Below are 20,844 nucleotides of genomic sequence, written 5' to 3' on the forward strand. Positions count from 1 at the left end.
TGGGTTGGTTCCACTTCTGGAAGTTGACTTACTGAGTTAGGAACCTAACCCAAGTGGTCTTGCATTTATTGGATTTTACGTTTAACGGGAATTGCAAATAACATTCTGTTGCGCATGAATTTGACTGTTATGAGTTTGCTGTAATGATTTGATGATTGTGAGAAAACTATGTGGAATAAAAATATACTAAAATATGTTCTGGAAACCTAAGACATATATGCTTCTGTGATGATTTTTGGTAAATTAATTGAGATGCTATGATCGGTGGAATAGTACAATCTTTTAAGTAGAATTTCTGTTTCGGTGAAACTAGCTGCTGAGTTTCGTGAAAATGCATGAAATATGATACTTGCTAATTTATTATCGTGTTTTGACCAAATTGCCCTTGAGGGGAATAATGGCTAGTTAATTGTTATTTGTTGACCAAAATGCCCTTACGGGGAGTAATTGCTAGTGATGTACTTTATGAATACATGACACGTATATGATTGCTTGCACATGTAATGTATCACAAATACACTTGTTAAAGTCACACGCGATTCACAAACGAAACACGAAACATATTATGTGCATAGGTATTATGTGCCGGGTCTAGAGACTCGATAATATTCCGACACTTAGAAAAATCTCTTTGTTGTTTTAGAACGCTAGAGAGAGTTTTTCTGTGACGCGCATCTTGGTGATTTAATTTGGGAAATTCTTCGCAAACAGTGAGTTTCACTTACCCCTTTTTAAACTGTTTTAAACGCTTTTCACTTGGGGGAGATAACATACTCCGATAAACGCATTTAAGATTTTGTTAGTAAATTATATATCACTTGTAAAGGCTAAGTGGCAAACGAAACAATTGAAGTCCTACACATCGAACCGGTTAATATTTGGAATAGCGAGTCACTGTTGAGTAGTACTACTGGGTTTGACAAACCCCACCCAACGCTAAACTCGACTGGAGGTCGAGCGGGTGTAATTTTGGCTAACACGTACCATGGTCTGGAGGACCTGGTGACAAGGCACTTAATAAACGAGTCAGCTTCGGTGTCGAACACTTAGTAATACTTGCTTTATAGGCTAGCTACCTATAGATATATAATTGACATAACACTATCTGGTAACGCAAAACGCTGTAACGCAAAACGCTGTAATGCAACACGCTGAACGCAAACGCTAATCGCTTTATTTTTATTTAAACTTGTGAACTCACCAACCTTGTGTTGACACTTTTAGTATGTTATTCTCAGGTAGCCGAGGCGGGCGCGCGGTTTAGGACATGCATTGCTTGAAAACGCTTTTATTATGCAAACTTATTTTTAACGGTTATCATTGGTTTTAAGTCGTCCTGCGTGACGCAACTTTTGATTAAAGGTTTTTACGCTTCCGCATTTAATTACTCGTAAACGTTTTCATGGTTTTGAAACTTTATTTTATGGTTTGATTATAACTGATGATTCCGATCCTGTTAGTTCACACCCTCTGACGGTAAACTCCGTTAGTGGATTTTGAGGGTGTGGCAAAAGTCAATCTTAGTCGGGTCCTACTCTCGGTACAACACCTTCAGAAGGTTATACAAGCTTGGTTGTCATGTCATATGACCCTTTTCACCTTGTCATACGAGCCGTGTGAAGCCATACATGCGTTATGCTAGACGGAAAAAGGGTTATATGACTAGCATGCTTTGGCCCTCATACTACCAGCATGACCTTTTCTCGTCTTATCAAGCTTATGATCCGTATGACACATAATTATTGTCTATATAGCACGCCAATCGTGTTTGTATAGCAAACAACAATGTCTAATATCGACAGCATCAACTAGCTTGGTTGTTTAAAAACACAAAAATTAGTGGCGTATTAGGTTGAGTAATTCAACTAAATCATATTATAACTCAAATATAAAACTTGATTAAACTTTTTCATAATTATCCTCATTATATCAATATATATGGTTGATTAAAAAAGCATAATACATTATGTAATTTACATAAAGACCTTAGGTAGATTTACGGTTTAACAACCTTCAATTTTATGCCGTTCAAGTAGGCCTGTAAATGGACCGAACGAACAACATTCAATCGAACAAACATTTGGTGTTCATGTTCGTTTGCTTAAAAAATGAACACGTTCCTGTTCGTTTATTTAAAATCTAAATGAATAGTTCACGAACATAAATGAACAAACATAATTGAACATTCATGAACATACTTAAATGAACAAAAACAAACATAAATGAACATAAACAAACATACTTAAATGCACATAAACGAACATATATGAACAAACATACACGAACATGAATAAACGAACATATACGAACTTTCACGAACATAAATGAACGAACGAAACATGTGTTAATGTTCGTTCGTTTAACTAAACAAACACAAACTTTTCGCTCACGTCCGTTCGTTTATTAAATAAAAGAACTTCCTGCCGAATAGTTCACCACACGCTCGGTTCATTTACAAGCCTAATTGCAAGAAAACAACCGCATAAAGATCACAAAGAAACACAACTAACACGATAACTCACATTACAAAACAATGTAACAGTTTAGATTGTAACAAATTTTAGTTCCAAATACTTGGGGTAAGGAAAACCTGTCTAGACTGTAGATCAATTGCTTTGGCAAAAAACCGCCATGTGGGTATCTAATTCACCAGATAACATCCAGAAACTCAGTTCGCCTTCTGTTTTTTATTTTTCTTATTCTTTTTGTTCTTCTTTCCCTTCTTTTTGATCGCCTTCACTTCCAATTCTTCCTCATCTTCAATCACATCCTGCCAGATTTAAACTCGTTTAAAAGATAAACACCAACAATATAAAGTGTGTATCAATGAAGTGGATCATTAAAGCACCTCAGAATCGTCAAATGATTTTACATGCAGAACTTTCCTCTCAGAACTTGAAGCATTACCTGCACGTACATTATAACATAAATAAACCATAAGATAACGCCTAATTCAACAATTCGAATGCTTTCTTACATTAACCAAAAACAATCAATCAATCATACCCAGTAAAATCCCACCGACAGCAAAGCTATAGGTAGGGTCTGGGGAGGGTGGGATGTAGGCACACCGTACCTCTATCCAAAGGAATAAAGAGGTGGCTTCCAGAGAGACCCTCGGCTCTAAGTACATGTGTATGAAGCAAAATAAAGGAAATCAAAGTTTAACAGTTATATAAAAACTACTACTAATTATAATAATATTAATAATAAGGTCACAGTTTAACAGCTATATAAAAGCTAATAATAATAATAATAATAATAATAATAATAATAATAATAATAATAATAATAATAATATATGTAAGGGAAATACCATTATGGTATCTGACCTAAATAAGTTAAGTCTAAGCCCTAAGGTATTCAATTCTCTCTAAAAATCCTTAACTTTAATTCTACTTCTCCACGAATTCCTATCCTCAACCATGTCCTCGGAGAGGTTTAGGTCTATCAAATCATGCCTAATCCTCTCATCCCAAGTCAATTTCGGTCGTCCTCTACCCCTCCTCCCCTCTATAGTAATGTTTTCTACGGATCTAACAGGATTCGTCGTCTGTCTTCTCTTTACATGTCCAAACCATCTCAATCTCCACTCTCTTATCTTGTCTGCTATGTTCGCCACCCCTAACCAAAAACGATGTTCCAAAATAACATGTCGCAAAAGATAGCTACCAAATGAATATTAACAGATAACCGCACACACAAATGTTTGGATGTTGATCCTAATTAAGGTTGTCTAAACTGCTCAACACTCACTTGAAAAATACTCATTCGGTTTAGGCTTGGTTCGGTTCGGTTCGGTTGACTTGAATTATTTTTTTGATTCATACATACAACTTTTTAAAACCTTTAAAAACTCCCCTCTTTCCGTGACTTTCATAGTTTCATTTGCTCGTATCAAGTTTACAGGCTACCAGAAGTTCATTTTTAGGTACAGCATATCCAATTACAAACTTGCTTCTTATAAAAATTTGCAAGCGACTAAAACTTTGTCTAAAAGTTAGTAATTTGTTTCCAGGTTCATTATATCCGACTTGATACTTGTTTCTGATAAAAAATTTTAAAGTGAAAAACAAGATAAGTAATGCTCGGAGACTCGCAAGATGCTTGATCTAAAAATGCTTGTTCAATTTTAACTCGGTTTGCAAACAAGCCGACCAATGTTCTAAATTGCTCATTAGATTTTAGCCCAGTTTGTAAATGAGCCGATCAGCTCTGTTCGGTTTGCCGTTTGGTTAGGCTAGTGAACAGAACCGCCCTAATCCTAACAATAACATAACATAAAATAATAAAAATGGTAAAAGCATAATTAAATTACTTGCTCTAACAGTGTCTTTAGCATTTTTGACAGCCAACTCCACAAGTTTCGGGTTAATCGAAGACAAGCCGGTCGGTTCCTGCAACTTCCGTTCCAAAAACTTGGCTAAGGCAGCAGCTTTGTTGGTCTTCAATGGTCCTCCAGGATGCGCCAATCTGCAACAATATAATAATAACAATAATAATTCAATCCAGCTATCAAAATAAATAAAAACCCAATAATAATAATAATAATAAGTTGCAGATGAAGTAGACCTGGGTTGAGATCGGGAAGAGGTGGAGGAGGCTGAAGGAAGAGGTGCGAATTTGCTACCACGAAGAGCCTTTCGTTCATTTTCCGTCAGTCCCTCCATTAACAATAATAATAATAATAATAATAATCTTGATTCTGGATTCAGAGCAAGAATTGGAGGTTTGTAAATCTCTAGTTTTTATTAAGCGATGATGAAGAACATGAATGCTTTATTGTCCCTCCAATTTTAGGGATTTTGAGAGTTGGGGATTTTTGTTTAACCTTCTTTTTTTTGAACGGCTTTATTGTTTTCGTTACCCTCATTTCGGCCAGACTATTTTGTTTTAAACGGGTTTATTTTAATGTCAGAGTTTGATTTAAACATTCAATCAAAAAATCATACCGTCGACCATTGATTATAAGATATAATTCTTTAATTTTAGGAAAATAATACAATTAAAACATACATTATATTTAAGTGAAATAAAATCTTTTAAGATAATAATTTTTATATTTATGATTGTTTGGTAGTCTATTAATGATTTCATTAATAATATGTTGGTTCTGAATCATTTAAAGGTAAAATGTGTTTGCTCACTTAAAAACATCTTTTATTGTTTGTTTTAAGTCTCTTAAGGTTGTTTGTTATGCCTCCATGCCACAACGCCAAGATGGCTCGTCACCATTTTTAGCGCCCTAATTCTAGCTAATGCTAATTCTTGTGTCAAACTGGTGCAAAGAAGGCCAACGCCAAGGCCTTAACGATTGATTTTGGTGCATATTTGTGGGCCAATGAGGATTAAAGGCGTTAATTTTAAACAACTTTTTAAAAAAAATTAATTAAATTTGTAAACTCTCTCTGTATATATACCACCCAATATACCACACGTTATTACTTCTTTTCCTCTCACAATTGTTATAAACATACCTCCATATTTCAAAATATTTTCACTTCCATAATCGACCCAAACATTTGGTGGAATCCGAGAAATTCGTTATGGGCTAACCCTCCACCGATCGATTCAAATGACCTATTTGCTTTTACAACCAACTATCAAACAAGGGTGTGTGTCAAACGTTAATGTTCATACCGCAAACCCCGATTTTTTTTCTCATCTCAAGTACTCGATACCCAACCAGCTCGTGTCAAATATTTACAAAACTAAGTGCTTTTATACATATATTTTTTTCTAAGTAATCTTTATGTCAGACTTTTGTGACATTATAATAAATAAAAGCAAATCAAAAAAAAGAAATATAAAAACAATGATTAGGAAATAAGTGTATACTAGTTAATCCATAACAAACCAGTTAAGGGATTGGCTAGTTATAGTGTGTTGCTTGGTAGTGAATTGGCGTTGATATGACATTTTAACTAGCAGAGTTTATTAAACCATAACAAATAGCTTAATGGAAAATTTAAAAACATGCTGATCAATTCATAAGCGACATTTTAATCGGTCAAGTTTCTTAATGGCCCAATATAAGATTTTAAAAAAAGCCCCTTAGTAGTTTATTGTCTAGCGACATTCAGATTAAATTCATGCTATTTTACCCTTTTTTCCTTTTCTTTTAGAAAACGAAGACATTGAAGCATTTGATGGCATTTCTCTTCTACCGTCTATCCCTGTCTTTGCCATTTCCATTGAGTGAGCCACGGACCATTTAATCAATTTATACTTGATTGGGTTGTTTGTTTGTTTAACTCATTCTTTAATGAACATCCCCTGGAATCTTCATATTAACTCCATACAAATTTTGAGAAAAATTTTGATGGTTTTCATATATTCTTTCACTTTAGGATTTATTACTCATCGTTTATAGTTAAGAGTCCCATTATTCATCTCCTATCAATCAAATCTTATATTTTCTTTAAGTGGGATAAAGAGAAACAAAAAAGAAAAGAAAAGAAAAAGAAGCAATATCAATATTATTTAATTGAAGAGAAATGGAAAGCGAAATGAGATATATATATATAACAATTTTAAAAGATTAACAAAATCTAGAGATAAACGTGGATTTTAGTTTGAACAACAGGCAGGTATGATATTATGATAAGGAAATTCATTATCTCTAGTATCACAACTATTATATAGCCTTTGAAAAGTAAAAGAGTTAAGTATTTTTTGCACCTCTGTGGTCAATAGATGGATGCACTTTGTAACCTTACTTTTGAATTTAAGCCACTTGCACCCCCCGGCATCTACACTTTGATGCAGTTTGAGCCTAGTCGTCGTCTTAACTTTTAATTTATGTTTGACCGTAACTGAAAATACCATAGTACCCCTCCATTTTGTGTCCTCGTTGATGCTATAAACTTTGAGTATCTCATTGTAAATGCTGAGGTTGCATGTGGTTTAAATTCGAAAGCAGGGTTGCAAAGTACATGTAGTTATTGATCACGTGAAAAAGTAGTTAAATTAAAAAGGAAACATATGTTTGGTACAATGATTTGTCACTTTATATGAGTGCTAATCAAATCGATCATCAATAACCATGACGTTTCACACGGGGTCAATTGCTTGAAGGACACATTTTATAATGAGATTCAGCTGTGTTCATGGATAATAATAATAATAATAATAATAATAATAATAATAATAATAATAATAATAAATAATTAATTCAATTCTGAAGATCAATATATATTATATATATATATATATATATATATATATATATATATATTTATATGGCTCGCACACGGACCCAAATTTAGTGGACTAAAACAAGAGAGAAAATTCATCAATCAAACATGGTTTATAAATATTTCTACAAAGCAATCTTATATAAAAAAACAGTATAATCAGATTAGAACTGACATCCGACAAACAAAGACTTTAGCAGTTGAAGATGTAGGTCCCAGCAGAGCCCAGTTGGACCCGCAAGACTCACCTTGAAGAGGAACGTCTGCGCAGAAACCAACTGGATCCGCAGGACCCACCATGCTCAGAGACGTGACGTCCTTACGCGCAGTACGCAAGCTGTTCCCGCAGGAAATGCCTCCCAATGGTGAAGGACTCCGCCTGTCCCCGCAGCCTCGGATACAAGCCATCAGGGAAGGCCACCCGCGCAGCAAGGCTACACGCACAAGGCACTTAGCTCTCAATCACTCAGTGTCACCTGAAGGAATGAGCAAAGCCGGGAACAATCCCGCACAAGGGCGGGAGGGGGAATACTCCCGCCCAAATAAGCCAGTCCGTACGATACGGGAAGATCTTCTGTACTGTACCTGACGAGGTATGGGAAAAAGATCTGACTAAAGATACGACAGCTTATTGACAACAGTATGGCGAGCAGCATGCTCCTGTACTGTATGTCACTATTAGCCGCTGCCTACTCACCAACTACTGCCATACCACGTGCATAGCCGGCAGTTGGTGGAAAAGGAATAGTACACAGCAGGCCTGGTCACTATCAGCCGCTGCCTACCCACCAACTACCAGCAGGGCACGTGCGTAGGCCACTGTTGGTGGAACAGGAATACTGTTGCAGCCGGCCACACCTCCTTGGAAACCTACCTTCGGCTATAAATACCACAAATGGTATGACCATCTCATCTTATCATATCTTAACATATTATCATCATATTATACCTGATATCTGCTCTAGCAATCTCTTAATATACATTTATATTTAAAGAGCAACCTAGTCTGATTCTCACGCCGGAGGGTGGTCACAAGGAGGAACCCCCCCTTCTCTGTGACGAGCTCACGGTGTCTGTTTTGCAGGTTATCAGAAGAACCATCTTTTCTGGGTCTAACCCCTCGTGGGAAACATCTATCTAACCCCCAGGTTACCCGTAATCTGCCCGGGGTCCGGTTAGTGTTTCTTCATTGGCGCCATCCGTGCATAAAGCTAGAACTTCATTTTTCTCCAGTTTTATCAAACTTTTGGAAAGATGGTTAAAGAAATTCCGGTAACCACAACCCCAGCTACTGGGGGAAATACCGGCTACACAGCTTTTACAAACACTACCCCGGTTGCCCAAGCCGAGGCAAGTGAAGTAAATTTTACGAACACTACCCCAGCTACCCAAGCTGGGGCAAGTGCAGTAAATAATCGCTCACTGGGAATCACCGATACCCAGTTAGAAAAACGAACAAGACTTCCCCGCCAAACACTTGATGAAGTCAAGGCATGGGCGGAGGCACGTCAGAAGGAATTCCAAGCTGAGTTGGACGAACGCTTGCGTTCCGTCCAACAGGCTGACGAATTCGAATACTTGGACGATGACTCGGAGTCCGACTCCGACGCGAACCCTCGCCATAGGGTAAAAGGGAAGCGTAAGGAAACGGACTCCCAACCGAGAAGGCATTTTGGAGAAGCCTTCAAACCAAAAAACACAGGTGGAAGTCCACGTGACTTCTCCAAAACATTCAGACCAAATGTTGCAAATGCAGGAACATCCAAATTTGCAAGGGACATTGCAGAAGCAATTGCCCCAAAAAGTGCCAAACAAATGTCCAGCATAGGCACATATGATGGTATATCCGACCCAGATGATCATTTGAACAGATTCATAGCTGGGGCAACCGTCAGTAGTTGGACGGAACCCACGTGGTGTTACATGTTCCAAATGACGCTTGTCGGGGCTGCTAGAGCGTGGTTCGATCGCCTACCGGTCAACCACATCTACGACTGGGCTGACTTCCAACGGAAGTTTAGCCAACACTTCAGCCAACAACGAAAGTATACCGAGGAGCAATGGACAATCCTCAAGTGCATTCGAGAAAAAGATGAATCTTTGCTAGACTTCATCACTCGCTTCAATTCGAAGAAGCTAAGTCTGGGTAACATTAGCGAAGATCTTGTTCGCGCTGCCTTTATTCAGGGCGCGAACGACCCAGAGCTCATCCGCACCTTAACGGGTAAAGATGGCATGCCATCCACATGGGATGCCATCATGACAGCAGCTAAACGCTTTGCGGAAACGGAGAAGCAACTGGGTAGAGATCTCCCACAGAGCACAAACCTCTACACCCAGAAAACAAGAGAAGACAACTTCCTTACCGCCCGATTAAACAAAAAGCGAAAGCTAGGCATTTGGCAGTCAAGGGTAAACTTTGACACCTCATCCGGCTTGCAGCATCGGTTAGGCGGAAGGGATAACGTACAGTCAAACAAGAACTCCAGATGGACGCCGCTCACCAAAAGCGTCACCGAGATATTCGCTACTGAGGAGCTCCCATGGCCAAAGCCTCAAATAATCCGACATCGTCACAATGCTGATCGGAGTAAATACTGTGACTTTCACAGGACAAAAGGCCACAACACCGAAGAATGCATAGACGTAAAGGACATGGTCGAAGCATTCGTCAGAGATGGGACGCTCGCGCACCTCGTGGCGCAATGAACGCTGAGCAGGCTGATGCGTGTAGAACCCCAGCTGGGGAAAACACGAATAAAAATTCCAGCTTCAATGTGGAGACTACATGCTGCGTAAAGAACGAGATCCCGAACCAGGTGCGTATCGGCTCGATGGCACTCCCATCCCAACAACATGGAAGGGAGCTCAATTACACAGTTTGCATGTAAATCAATTCCAAATTTGTAAAGAAAAGGCCAAGAGCCACTTCTAATGGAAATGATTCTCCTTAAAACATCGACGCTGATGATTTTACATTTATACTTTTAACTATCAACACTGATGCCGGTTTTCACCGCATACATAAGTGTGAAAGTCGTTGCATGGGGAAGGCGGCAAAACCCGCATAAACCCAAAAAATGGCAAACCTTCACGCAGGTCAGTTGAAGGGGAAAAGTTCAGTCATCCTACTAAATGAAAGTGCCGGTCTATCCGCATGAATCATGATAGAGGAAACTGAACACTAACCTATTAACAACCGCGCGTAGAACGGTTAATTTATTCAACACGGATATGCCGGTTTTCACCGCATAAATAAGTGGAAAGTCGTTGCGTGGGGAAGGCGGCAAAACCCGCATAAACCAAAAAAACGGCAAACCTTCACGCAGGTCAGTTGAAGGGGAAAAGTTCAGTTATCCCATTAAATGAAAGTGCCTGTCTATCCGCATGAATTATGAGAGGAAACTGAACACTAACCTATTAACAACCGCGCGTCGAACGGTTATTCAAAACAGGGAATTTCTAACAAAAGGATGAGGAAAACCTACACGCAGGTCAGATATGGGTAAAGTTTAGCCATCCTACTAAGTGCAAGTGACGGTCCTACCCGCACAATCACGAAAGAGGAAGCAAAACTTCACACCTATTATCTACCACGTTCAAAGGTTAACTTATCCTCAGAAAAGATGAGGAAAACCTACACGCAGGTTAGACGCAGGTAAAGTTTAGCCATCCTACTAAGTGCAAGTGACGGTCCTACCCGCACAATCATGAAAGAGGAAGCAAAACTTCACACCTATTATCTACCACGTTCAAAGGTTAACTTATCCTCAAAAAGGATGAGGAAAACCTACACGCAGGTCAGATATGGGTAAAGTTTAGCCATCCTACTAAGTGCAAGTGACGGTCCTACCCGCACAATCACGAAAGAGGAAGCAAAACTTCACACCTATTATCTACCACGTTCAAAGGTTAACTTATCCTCAGAAAAGATGAGGAAAACCTACACGCAGGTTAGACGCAGGTAAAGTTTAGCCATCCTACTAAGTGCAAGTGACGGTCCTACCCGCACAATCACGAAAGAGGAAGCAAAACTTCACACCTATTATCTACCACGTTCAAAGGTTAACTTATTCTAAACACTTGGAAAATTGCTAATTTAAACTAAAGTATGCAAGTCATACAACGTTTACAAAGCAAGGAACCCAACGAAAGTAGCGGTCTTAACCGCAAAAAGATTTATATTTCATAAATATTCATTACAAGAATGGCCGGGTAACTACCCGCCTACAAGAAAATAAATCTATACAAACTAAATCTATCCTAGCAGTGGGAAGGGATCTTCAGGATCAGGCTTCAGGGCCACTTCCACTTGGACCAGCACCGTCAGTAGAGCGTGGCAGTTCAAGGAAAGCTTTAAGGATAGCTAGCCCATCATCAGCAGCAGCAACTTCATTCACCTTCTCCACCACCGGATGCGGGAAGGCGGCGTACTGATTCACTGCTTGGTCGTAAACAGCTTCAGTATCAACATTGTACAAAGGGAAGTTGGAAGGCGGGATGCCTTTCTCAACGAACCCTAGACCAAGCAGGAAGCCGACCTTTTCCCCATCCTCGTGAGAAGCGTTGAGGGCTGCGCTCATAGCATCATCGTAAGAGGTCTCAGCAAAGACCCGATGCACAACCTACAAGAAAATATACAAGTATCAAAACCTTTTCTATCTACAAAGAAAAGCGTAAAGAAACGAAAAGCATACCTGAGACAACGCTTCTCGAAGAAGCCATTCTTTGGCAACCAGAGCTTCTTGGAGGGCAGCTTGAGCTTCGTTACGGGCGCGTTCGGCTTCACTCTTGTTGAGGTTGGCAAGCAACACTTCTTTAGCCGCAGCCTCTTCGACGCCCTTTAGCTTCCGCTCAGTATGGTCAAGCACCCCCCTCTGGTCCAAGATCTCCTGGAGCTTTTTGGCGTCTTCCATCACCAAGGCATCATGAGCCTGCTGGAGAGCCTCTAATTTGGCTTTAAGCTCTTCATTCTCCACGCGTAGAGGCTCAGCAACAGCTTCAGCCTTGGTGGCCCTCTCGGTTGCGTTCCTTGCAGTTTCCTTAGCCAGCCGAAGCTGTTCATTAACAGCTTGGGCAGCCTTGGAACGGGCCTCGAGTCGAGCCTGAACTTCAACCTCGAGGGCCTTGAAGGCCTTCTCCTTTTCCGCAGCCACTGCGGAAAGCCTTTGGTTCTCCTCCCGGACAGCCCGCGCCTGAGCCACTTCTTTAAGGCGAGCTGCTTTTAACTTGTCGTTTTCACGACAAAGCAGCTCGACGAGCGGCTGCATCCGGGCCAGGAGAACCCGAAGCTCATTGGTTAGCCTACCCTCCTGGTAGCTAGCCATGGCTTCCCCCAACGCACCACTGGGAGCAGCGTGACGAGCCCATTCCACGCACTCCACAGGGGTGCGAAGGGTTGTTCCTCGGCGAATGTTCCATCGTGGAACATACACTTCATTGGAATCCGACACTGCAAAAAACACAAAGCAGTTAGGAAAAGATGATAAAGAAAAAATATATATAAGATGGGCCAAAAGAACCCTACGCACCTGTAGGGTCAATTACAGGCCGATAGCCGCCAAACCCGTCACCTGAACCCAAAGGAAATCCATCCAAGAGGTCAGGCAGATGGGAAGGTGGCAGAGATCGGCGAGAAGCCCCATGCGTACCTGATGGATCGGCCGTCGTTGCCGATGATGGGGGCATGGTAGCAGCAGCCGCGGTTGCCGCCGCGGAATCCGCAGCAAACGTAACTGCCGGCTCGGTGAAAGATGCAGTAAAAATTGCACTCACAGCCGGCGGTGACGTCATCACAGCTGGAACAGCCGGCTCAAAGGAGTGAGCAACTGAACCAGCGGAAGCAGGCGCAGGCGCCTGGGTCGTCGCCTCAGGTAGGCTGACCGGGCCTACCGTCATTGGCGGGGAGGTACTCCTCTGCGCTCCACCCTGGAATGCGTCAACATCCACGCCTGCACAAAGAGGATAAGTGTTAAATGATATTAAGCTATGAAGATAAAAGCTAAAGGAAGTTGCACTTACGGGTTTTCTTGAGCCTGAAAGTGCGGACGGGCGGGGATGAACCCGATGGAGCCGGCCTCTTCACGCCGGTCACCGTCGTCATCCTGGGCTCTTCGGTGACAGTTGTCACAGCCTCCGGAATGGTGATCTTATCATCACCGGGATTCCCCGCCACCTCTTCGCTCTCGGTCTCCGAATCAGACCGAGGCACCGGATCGGCAGTGGAGGCCTTCTCCTTCCCCTTCCCCTCGGCAGCCTTCTTCTTCCGCACCAACGGAGGACCATCTGCGGATTCCTCATCAGAACATACGATTAAAGGAATTCCAGCAGAGGTTTCAACATTGAGGGGTCGAGGGTCGAATAGCGCCTTACCTGGCCGCCTGGCGCTAAGGATCTCATGGCCTAGCGGATAGACCTCCACGAACCGATCCGCCGTTTGTTCTAGGATGGGCAACTCGTTCTCGTCTAGAGCGCGAGTACCCATCCGAGCGGGACCATCAGCCTCCCGCGGGTTCAGGAGCGACTGCAAGTCGTTCCCCTCTGAAATAAACAGGAAAGAAGTTAGAAGAAATTCTAAATCAACAAAAGGAAACAAAGCATACCGTAAGGAACAGAGTTCGAACCGTATTCGAGGACGATTGGGATCTTTTGCGCATCCGCAGCCTTCCACACTCGGCTCATCCCCAGCATCACCATCCCGGACTCCGCAAACCGGTAAACCGGAGATTGGACCCGAGATATCTTCGAGAACCATTCCGCCTCCTGGTAGTTGGAGGCGTGAAGGCTTGGGAGAGCTTGCCCATTTTTAAATTTCATGGCAAGGGGGATGGCGCGAGCAGAGAGGTAGAAGAACTCCCTCTTCCAAGAACGAAGACTGCGCTCGGTTGCGCAAATCTTCAAACCCTTGATTCGGGTTATCAGGGTATACCACCTCTGGATGCACCTCCAAGTATAGAAGGTCATCAGGCGGTCGACATAGGGCTCAATGCCCAGAATCCGGCACACCCACTCGAAGTGGCGAACCTTGGCAATCGCCATCGGATGCACCTCGGTCAGGTGCACACCGTGCCTCTCAAGGACACGGTAAACAAACTTTGTCAATGAGAACCTAAGATTCCCATAGACAAAGAATGCAGCATAAACCCCGATCTTGCCTCTGGGGGCATCGTACACCGTCTGGTGGGGTTCAGGAAACTCAGGCTCGAGAGACTCGAGCATGAACTTCCTGACGATGTATTGATACAGATCGCCAGGCAGAGCACACTGGCACTCGCCAGCAGTACTCTTGTCATCGGCTGTAGACTCGAGATCACGTGAAGACATCTTGAAGATGAAAGAAAACGATTTCAGGAGAATGCTTGCCTGAAAAGGTGAGTATTCGCCGGAAATCGTTTAGAAGATGAAGAGAAGAGTGAAAGTGTGAATTACAGAGAACCCTCTCCCCCTTTATATACTAATCGCAATTAATGCGATGAATTTAATGCGGAAGAGAGAGAAATCGAAGGTGCAATGAAACTATGACACGTGGCAAAAAGCAAGCTGGCAACAGCTGTTGAAAGGACGCGTACCATTAATTTCGCGGCCACGCGCCCGAAAAATCGTGCCCACGCGCCTGGAAAAGCGTCTGGAATGACCATGTACTGTCACGTCACCATAACTTCCTGCATGTCCTGACACAGTCAGAAGAAACCGTCGCACGACGTTTCAGAGGTTTGGACTGTTCTTATCCTTTCACCAACTCTTCGAATTTCAAAATTCAAAAATATTCAAAAGTAAGCGGGAAAATACCCCTTACCTTGGCAAACAAGTAACTGTAAGACGGATGCGGGTACAGTGTCAAGGCAAAACCCTTCACATACCTAGCACCCGCAGGGAATTGAAGCCAAGAATAACTTGGCAACCAAGTAACCGTAAGACGGATGCGGGTACAGTGTCAAGGCAAAACCCTTCACATACCTAGCACCCGCAGGGAATTGAAGCCAAGAATAACTTGGCAACCAAGTAACCGTAAGACGGATGCGGGTACAGTGTTAAGGCAAAACCCTTCACATACCTAGCACCCGCAGGGAATTGAAGCCAAGAATAACTTGGCAACCAAGTAACCGTAAGACGGATGCGGGTACAGTGTTAAGGCAAAACCCTTCACATACCTAGCACCCGCAGGGAATTGAAGCCAAGAATAACTTGGCAACCAAGTAACCGTAAGAAGGATGCGGGTACAGTGTTAAGGCAAAACCCTTCACATACCTAGCACCCGCAGGGAATTGAAGCCAAGAATACCCCGGCAACAAAGTAACTATAAGACGGGTGCGGGTACAGTGTTAAGGCAAAACCCTTCACATACCTAGCACCCGCAGGGAATTGACGCCAGGGGTACCTTGGAAGTAAAGTAACCGTAAGACGAGCGCGGGTACAGTGTTAAGGCAAAACCCTTCACATACCTAGCGCTCCGCAGGGAATTGAAACCAAGAAGGATCTTCTGGGCAATGCTTGCGGAAACGGAAATAACATCGCCGCATAGCGGGAACGTCGAGAACTACATTGTTTGAGGCTCCAGGATGGAGTTGGTGGTTTTAACATAATTGATCACTATGTTCAAAACTACCAAAACCTCATGGAGAATCCACACAAGTGGGACTCAACGCTCCTGACTTGCGAGGAGGTAACAGCCTACCCGCATCATACCCAAAGATCAAGCAGGAAACTCGGGAATTTCTGCAAGTGACAAGGACTTCCGCGGGAAGAATCCCCATGGAAAACCTTAAAAAACCCTTTTCAAAACCCTTTGCTTAGAGTCCAAAAGTTCACCTCACTTTATTAAACACTCATGAGAAGAACACTGGACTGGGGGGACTTGAAGAGGTAGGTCCCAGTAGAGCCCAGTTGGACCCGCAAGACTCACCTTGAAGAGGAACGTCTGCGCAGAAACCAACTGGATCCGCAGGACCCACCATGCTCAGAGACGTGACGTCCTTACGCGCAGTACGCAAGCTGTTCCCGCAGGAAATGCCTCCCAATGGTGAAGGACTCCGCCTGTCCCCGCAGCCTCGGATACAAGCCATCAGGGAAGGCCACCCGCGCAGCAAGGCTACACGCACAAGGCACTTAGCTCTCAATCACTCAGTGTCACCTGAAGGAATGAGCAAAGCCGGGAACAATCCCGCACAAGGGCGGGAGGGGGAATACTCCCGCCCAAATAAGCCAGTCCGTACGATACGGGAAGATCTTCTGTACTGTACCTGACGAGGTATGGGAAAAAGATCTGACTAAAGATACGACAGCTTATTGACAACAGTATGGCGAGCAGCATGCTCCTGTACTGTATGTCACTATTAGCCGCTGCCTACTCACCAACTACTGCCATACCACGTGCATAGCCGGCAGTTGGTGGAAAAGGAATAGTACACAGCAGGCCTGGTCACTATCAGCCGCTGCCTACCCACCAACTACCAGCAGGGCACGTGCGTAGGCCACTGTTGGTGGAACAGGAATACTGTTGCAGCCGGCCACACCTCCTTGGAAACCTACCTTCGGCTATAAATACCACAAATGGTATGACCATCTCATCTTATAATATCTTAACATATTATCATCATATTATACCTGATATCTGCTCTAGCAATCTCTTAATATACATTTATATTTAAAGAGCAACCTAGTCTGATTCTCACGCCGGAGGGTGGTCACAAGGAGGAACCCCCCCTTCTCAGTGACGAGCTCACGGTGTCTGTTTTGCAGGTTATCAGAAGAACCATCTTTTCTGGGTCTAACCCCTCGTGGGAAACATCTATCTAACCCCCAGGTTACCCGTAATCTGCCCAGGGTCCGGTTAGTGTTTCTTCAGCAGTTGACCAGCTACCTTCAATATTAAACCAGCTCTTTCAATTCCGCCATGTGTTTCCAAAACTTCTCCATACGTGCAATATCAATGTTTTATTTATATATTTATTATCAATCTTTATATATATATGCATGCAATGCATACATATAATGCATGAAATACGTACGTAAATCTATTTGTTTCTGATCGAGTTGACGAGGTTAAGGATCCCACAGAGAAACATCGGCCACCTCATCCGATTCATAGTTCGTCTGATCCAAGTTAGCAGTGTCCGGATATTCAAAGTTCATACCCGGCTCGTTGTTAACTTCCATCCATGTGTCAAGTGGTGACTCATTGATAGCCTGAATTTCGCTAGCCGAAAGCCCCACATTAGTGGGAACAAAATGACCCGTGCTAGAGCCTACGTTGGTTTCGGGCGTGGAGTCCGGTTTAACCAGCATTGCCGCCTGGTGTGCCGCCAGGCGAATGTCTTCGGCACTAGAACTAGCCGGGCGGGGGAGGGTGGTTGCCATTTGTGGAAAATTAAGTCGGGCAGGGTCTGCCCGACAATAAAACGAGGCTGCATCGTATGCGACCGCCGCCATTTCGGGTGTGTCAAAACTCCCGAGCCAAATGCGGGTCCGGGTCAAGGGCTCGCGTATTTCTTACACCCATTTGCCCCATTTTCGGTTGCGGACACCGCGGTAAGCCGAAGAAGTTCCACCACCAGTGTTGTTGCTCATGGTGTTAGAAATTGGAAGTTGGAAGCTAATGCATTGAGAATTATATGCAATCCAACTGTCTATTTATACATGTTGATCATATTAAACTGTTTGATTTTGGTTGACATACTTTTTATAAAAATATCTCAATGTAAAATTATGGTTATTGGCATGATTAAGACAAAAATCATTAGTCAGGGGTCTCTTTGTTAGTAAATTATTTTATTGGGGGGTGATATAATAACTTATGGAACTTCCAAGTAGGTTCCAAACATCTTTTTAATGCTTGCATCAATACAGTAATCATTTTTAAGGTTCGGTTCTGACCAATGAAGGTCTGCCACGTTTTCATGATAACAATATGTGTAGGCTATAATATTAATATTGAATATGCACTTGTGGTTAGATAGCACTTTGTAATTTGGATAACAGCGAGATGGTGGTGAAAGGCTTCATGTTGATAACGCGGTTTCCCTTCGCCCATATTCTACTTCATTCTCTCTTTGTTGCTAAATACCACAAAAAGTATATTTTTTTTGTGTGTACACGTGTGATTGTATATGGATGGTTATGTGTATTTGTGTACGTATACGTATGTGTTGTAGACAATGACAAAAATACCGACTAGGCGTCGATTAATCCCCGATTATTTGCTAGTCCCCACTTTACTGATTAATTTTAGGCTAATCGGCCAGTTAATCGGTTAATATTCAATCCGGTCAAATTGACGGATTCCGACGAGATCCCGACCAAAATTAGCGGTTTTCGGCGAGATTCCGACCAAAATTAGCGATTTCCAGAGAGAATCAAACGAATTTCCGGCCAAAATGTATTTATGTATGTATAAAACTGAAAATTACATACAAAAATGTGTGCATGTATATATAAAATTGAAAATTATGCATTAAAATCCGATCTGATTAATCCCGATTAATCGCTAGGCCCTACCCTACCGCCCGACTAGCGACTAGTGATTTTTACAAAATTGGTTGTAGACTTGTGGGTTTTGTATTTTGTATTTAGATAACTTTTTTATCGAGTTAATCTCTCACTCTTAGATCAAAGCATAACTATCGATAGTATGAAATAGTAATTTGATAATATGTGAAGAGGAACGTAGCCCTTCCTTATATAGTTAGAGAAATATTACAACATTTAAGTTGAGATGATAAACCACTTTATGAAAGAGCATATCCAGTTACTACCGACAATAACTAGTTACTGCTAATGATTTTTCTTTTGTATGTTGAAGAATATTGCTCTTGACATATATACTTAGTTATTATTGATGATTGTTTTCGTCATCATGTAACTTATTACTGATGGTTTGTCTATCACTACTCGTCCAGTTACTGCTGGTCACAACTCCTACTAATAATCAGTCCAATTAATGTCAGCTCCCATACAATGTTTGCCTCCTTCAACCACGCTAAGAGTGCAAGCCCTTGGGACCCATTCGAACTAGGGGTGAGCAGAAAACCGAATTAGTCGAACCGAAACCGAATTAACCAAAAACACCGAAATGAAAAAACCGAACCGAAGCATTAACCGATGGTTAATTTTTTGTGTTTTTGAAAAATTGAATTTCCGGTTTTGGTTCAGTTTTCCATTTTTAAAAAACTGAACCCAACCGATTGATGGTGATGAAGATTATGAAGATCATGAAAATTGAGACTAAATTTTGAAGATGAACAAGATGATATATGAAGATTAGGACTAAAATTTTAGTGTTTTTTGATTAAGAACTTGTTGAATTTTAAACTCTATTACTCTAGCAATTTTGTATTCGTATGATCCACGTAATATGCGTCTATTTTTGTTTTTTTATTCAATATACTTGTGGTACTCTAATACACTCTTACAAGCTTAAATCATCTTCATTTTTAACTTTTTTTTTGCAATGTCTACACATAATTGAAAAAAAACCCTGACAATAACCTAACCGAAACCTAAAATAACCCAAAAACCGAAAAATCAAAAAACCGAAACCGAACGGTTTGTATATTAAAAAAACTGAGAATTCAGTTTCGGTTTCGCCTAAAAAATGAACCGAACCGGCCCGTGCTAAGCCCTAATTCAAACACTCAAGTTTTTTGGTGGCAAAAAGCACAATAGTCTTGAACAAGTGTGTACCTCACGTCTTTTTTACTATTTGTTTGTTAATTATTAGCCTAGCTACTTTGTTACTAATTATACTAAAACAACACCGATAACAAAAAAATGGTCAATATAGTATAGGGGTGAGCACAGTTCGGTTCGGTTATTGGGTGAAACCCAAACTGAAACCGTAGCTTTCGGTTATTTTAGAATACCAACCGATCGGTTTTCGGTTATTTTTTTTCGGTTTCGGTTATTTTGTGAGTAGACTTACAAAAAAAAAAGAATTCAAAAAATAGAGTACCTCATATATATTGAATTCAAAATACAAAAATAGGCACGTGTTACGTGAAACCAAAAAAATACAAAGTTGTTTGAGTAGTAGAGTTTAAAATTCAATAAAGTGTTTAATAAAAAAAAACACTAAAGGTTTGGCACGAATCTTTATTCATTATCTTATTCGTCTTCAAAGTTTAGACCCAATCTACATAATCTTCATCACCGTCAATGGTAGATTCTTTTGGTGTTTTATTTACGGTCATAACATCTTAATTTAAAAAAACACGTAGAAAACATAGGTTTGATTAACCGGTTCGGTTTGTTTTTTTAGAATGGATAACCGAACCTAAACCCAAAAATCGTTTTTCGAAAAACTAAAAAATTAACCATCGGTTGTTGGGCCTAGTTAATTGGTTTGTACTTAGTTTGTTTATTTTGTTTGGGCCGCATATGTAAATCGAGATCCCTTTGGATCTCAGTGGGCTTTGAGCTATGTTGGGCTAGTAGGTTGAACACCCTATATATAGAGCATATTGTATATGGTTGCACGTTGTTCATCGTGTTGTGTTTTGGTCGTGTAAGGGTTATTCTAGACGTGTTTGTATTAATAGTGCTTAAGCACCTGACGTGTGTGAATATATATATAAAAATTTAAGTAAAAGTTCCACACAAATCGGGTTTTAAAGTAGGTTTTTGTCACACCCCCATCTTAGGCCTAGGAGTGTGA

The 20,844-nt window shown here is 41.6% G+C and overlaps 1 protein-coding gene across 1 annotated transcript; it reads right to left on the bottom strand.

Annotated features, from left to right (window-relative positions):
- Positions 1-2,500: 2,500 nt before the first annotated feature.
- On the bottom strand, positions 2,501-4,815 carry LOC143576700 (uncharacterized). The gene is made up of 4 exons (XM_077060735.1): positions 4,573-4,815; positions 4,319-4,473; positions 2,849-2,907; positions 2,501-2,770 (listed from the first exon to the last, which is right to left on the bottom strand). The coding sequence occupies exons 1-4, from the start codon at positions 4,668-4,670 to the stop codon at positions 2,669-2,671; spliced, it is 414 nt and encodes a 137-aa protein (XP_076916850.1). The 5' UTR covers positions 4,671-4,815; the 3' UTR covers positions 2,501-2,668.
- Positions 4,816-20,844: the final 16,029 nt, after the last annotated feature.

The sequence above is a fragment of the Bidens hawaiensis genome, unplaced genomic scaffold (genome assembly GCF_021521415.1).
Source record: "Bidens hawaiensis isolate Kalapana, Puna unplaced genomic scaffold, B.hawaiensis_p1.1 tig00028269_1, whole genome shotgun sequence".
Lineage (NCBI taxonomy): Eukaryota > Viridiplantae > Streptophyta > Magnoliopsida > Asterales > Asteraceae > Bidens > Bidens hawaiensis.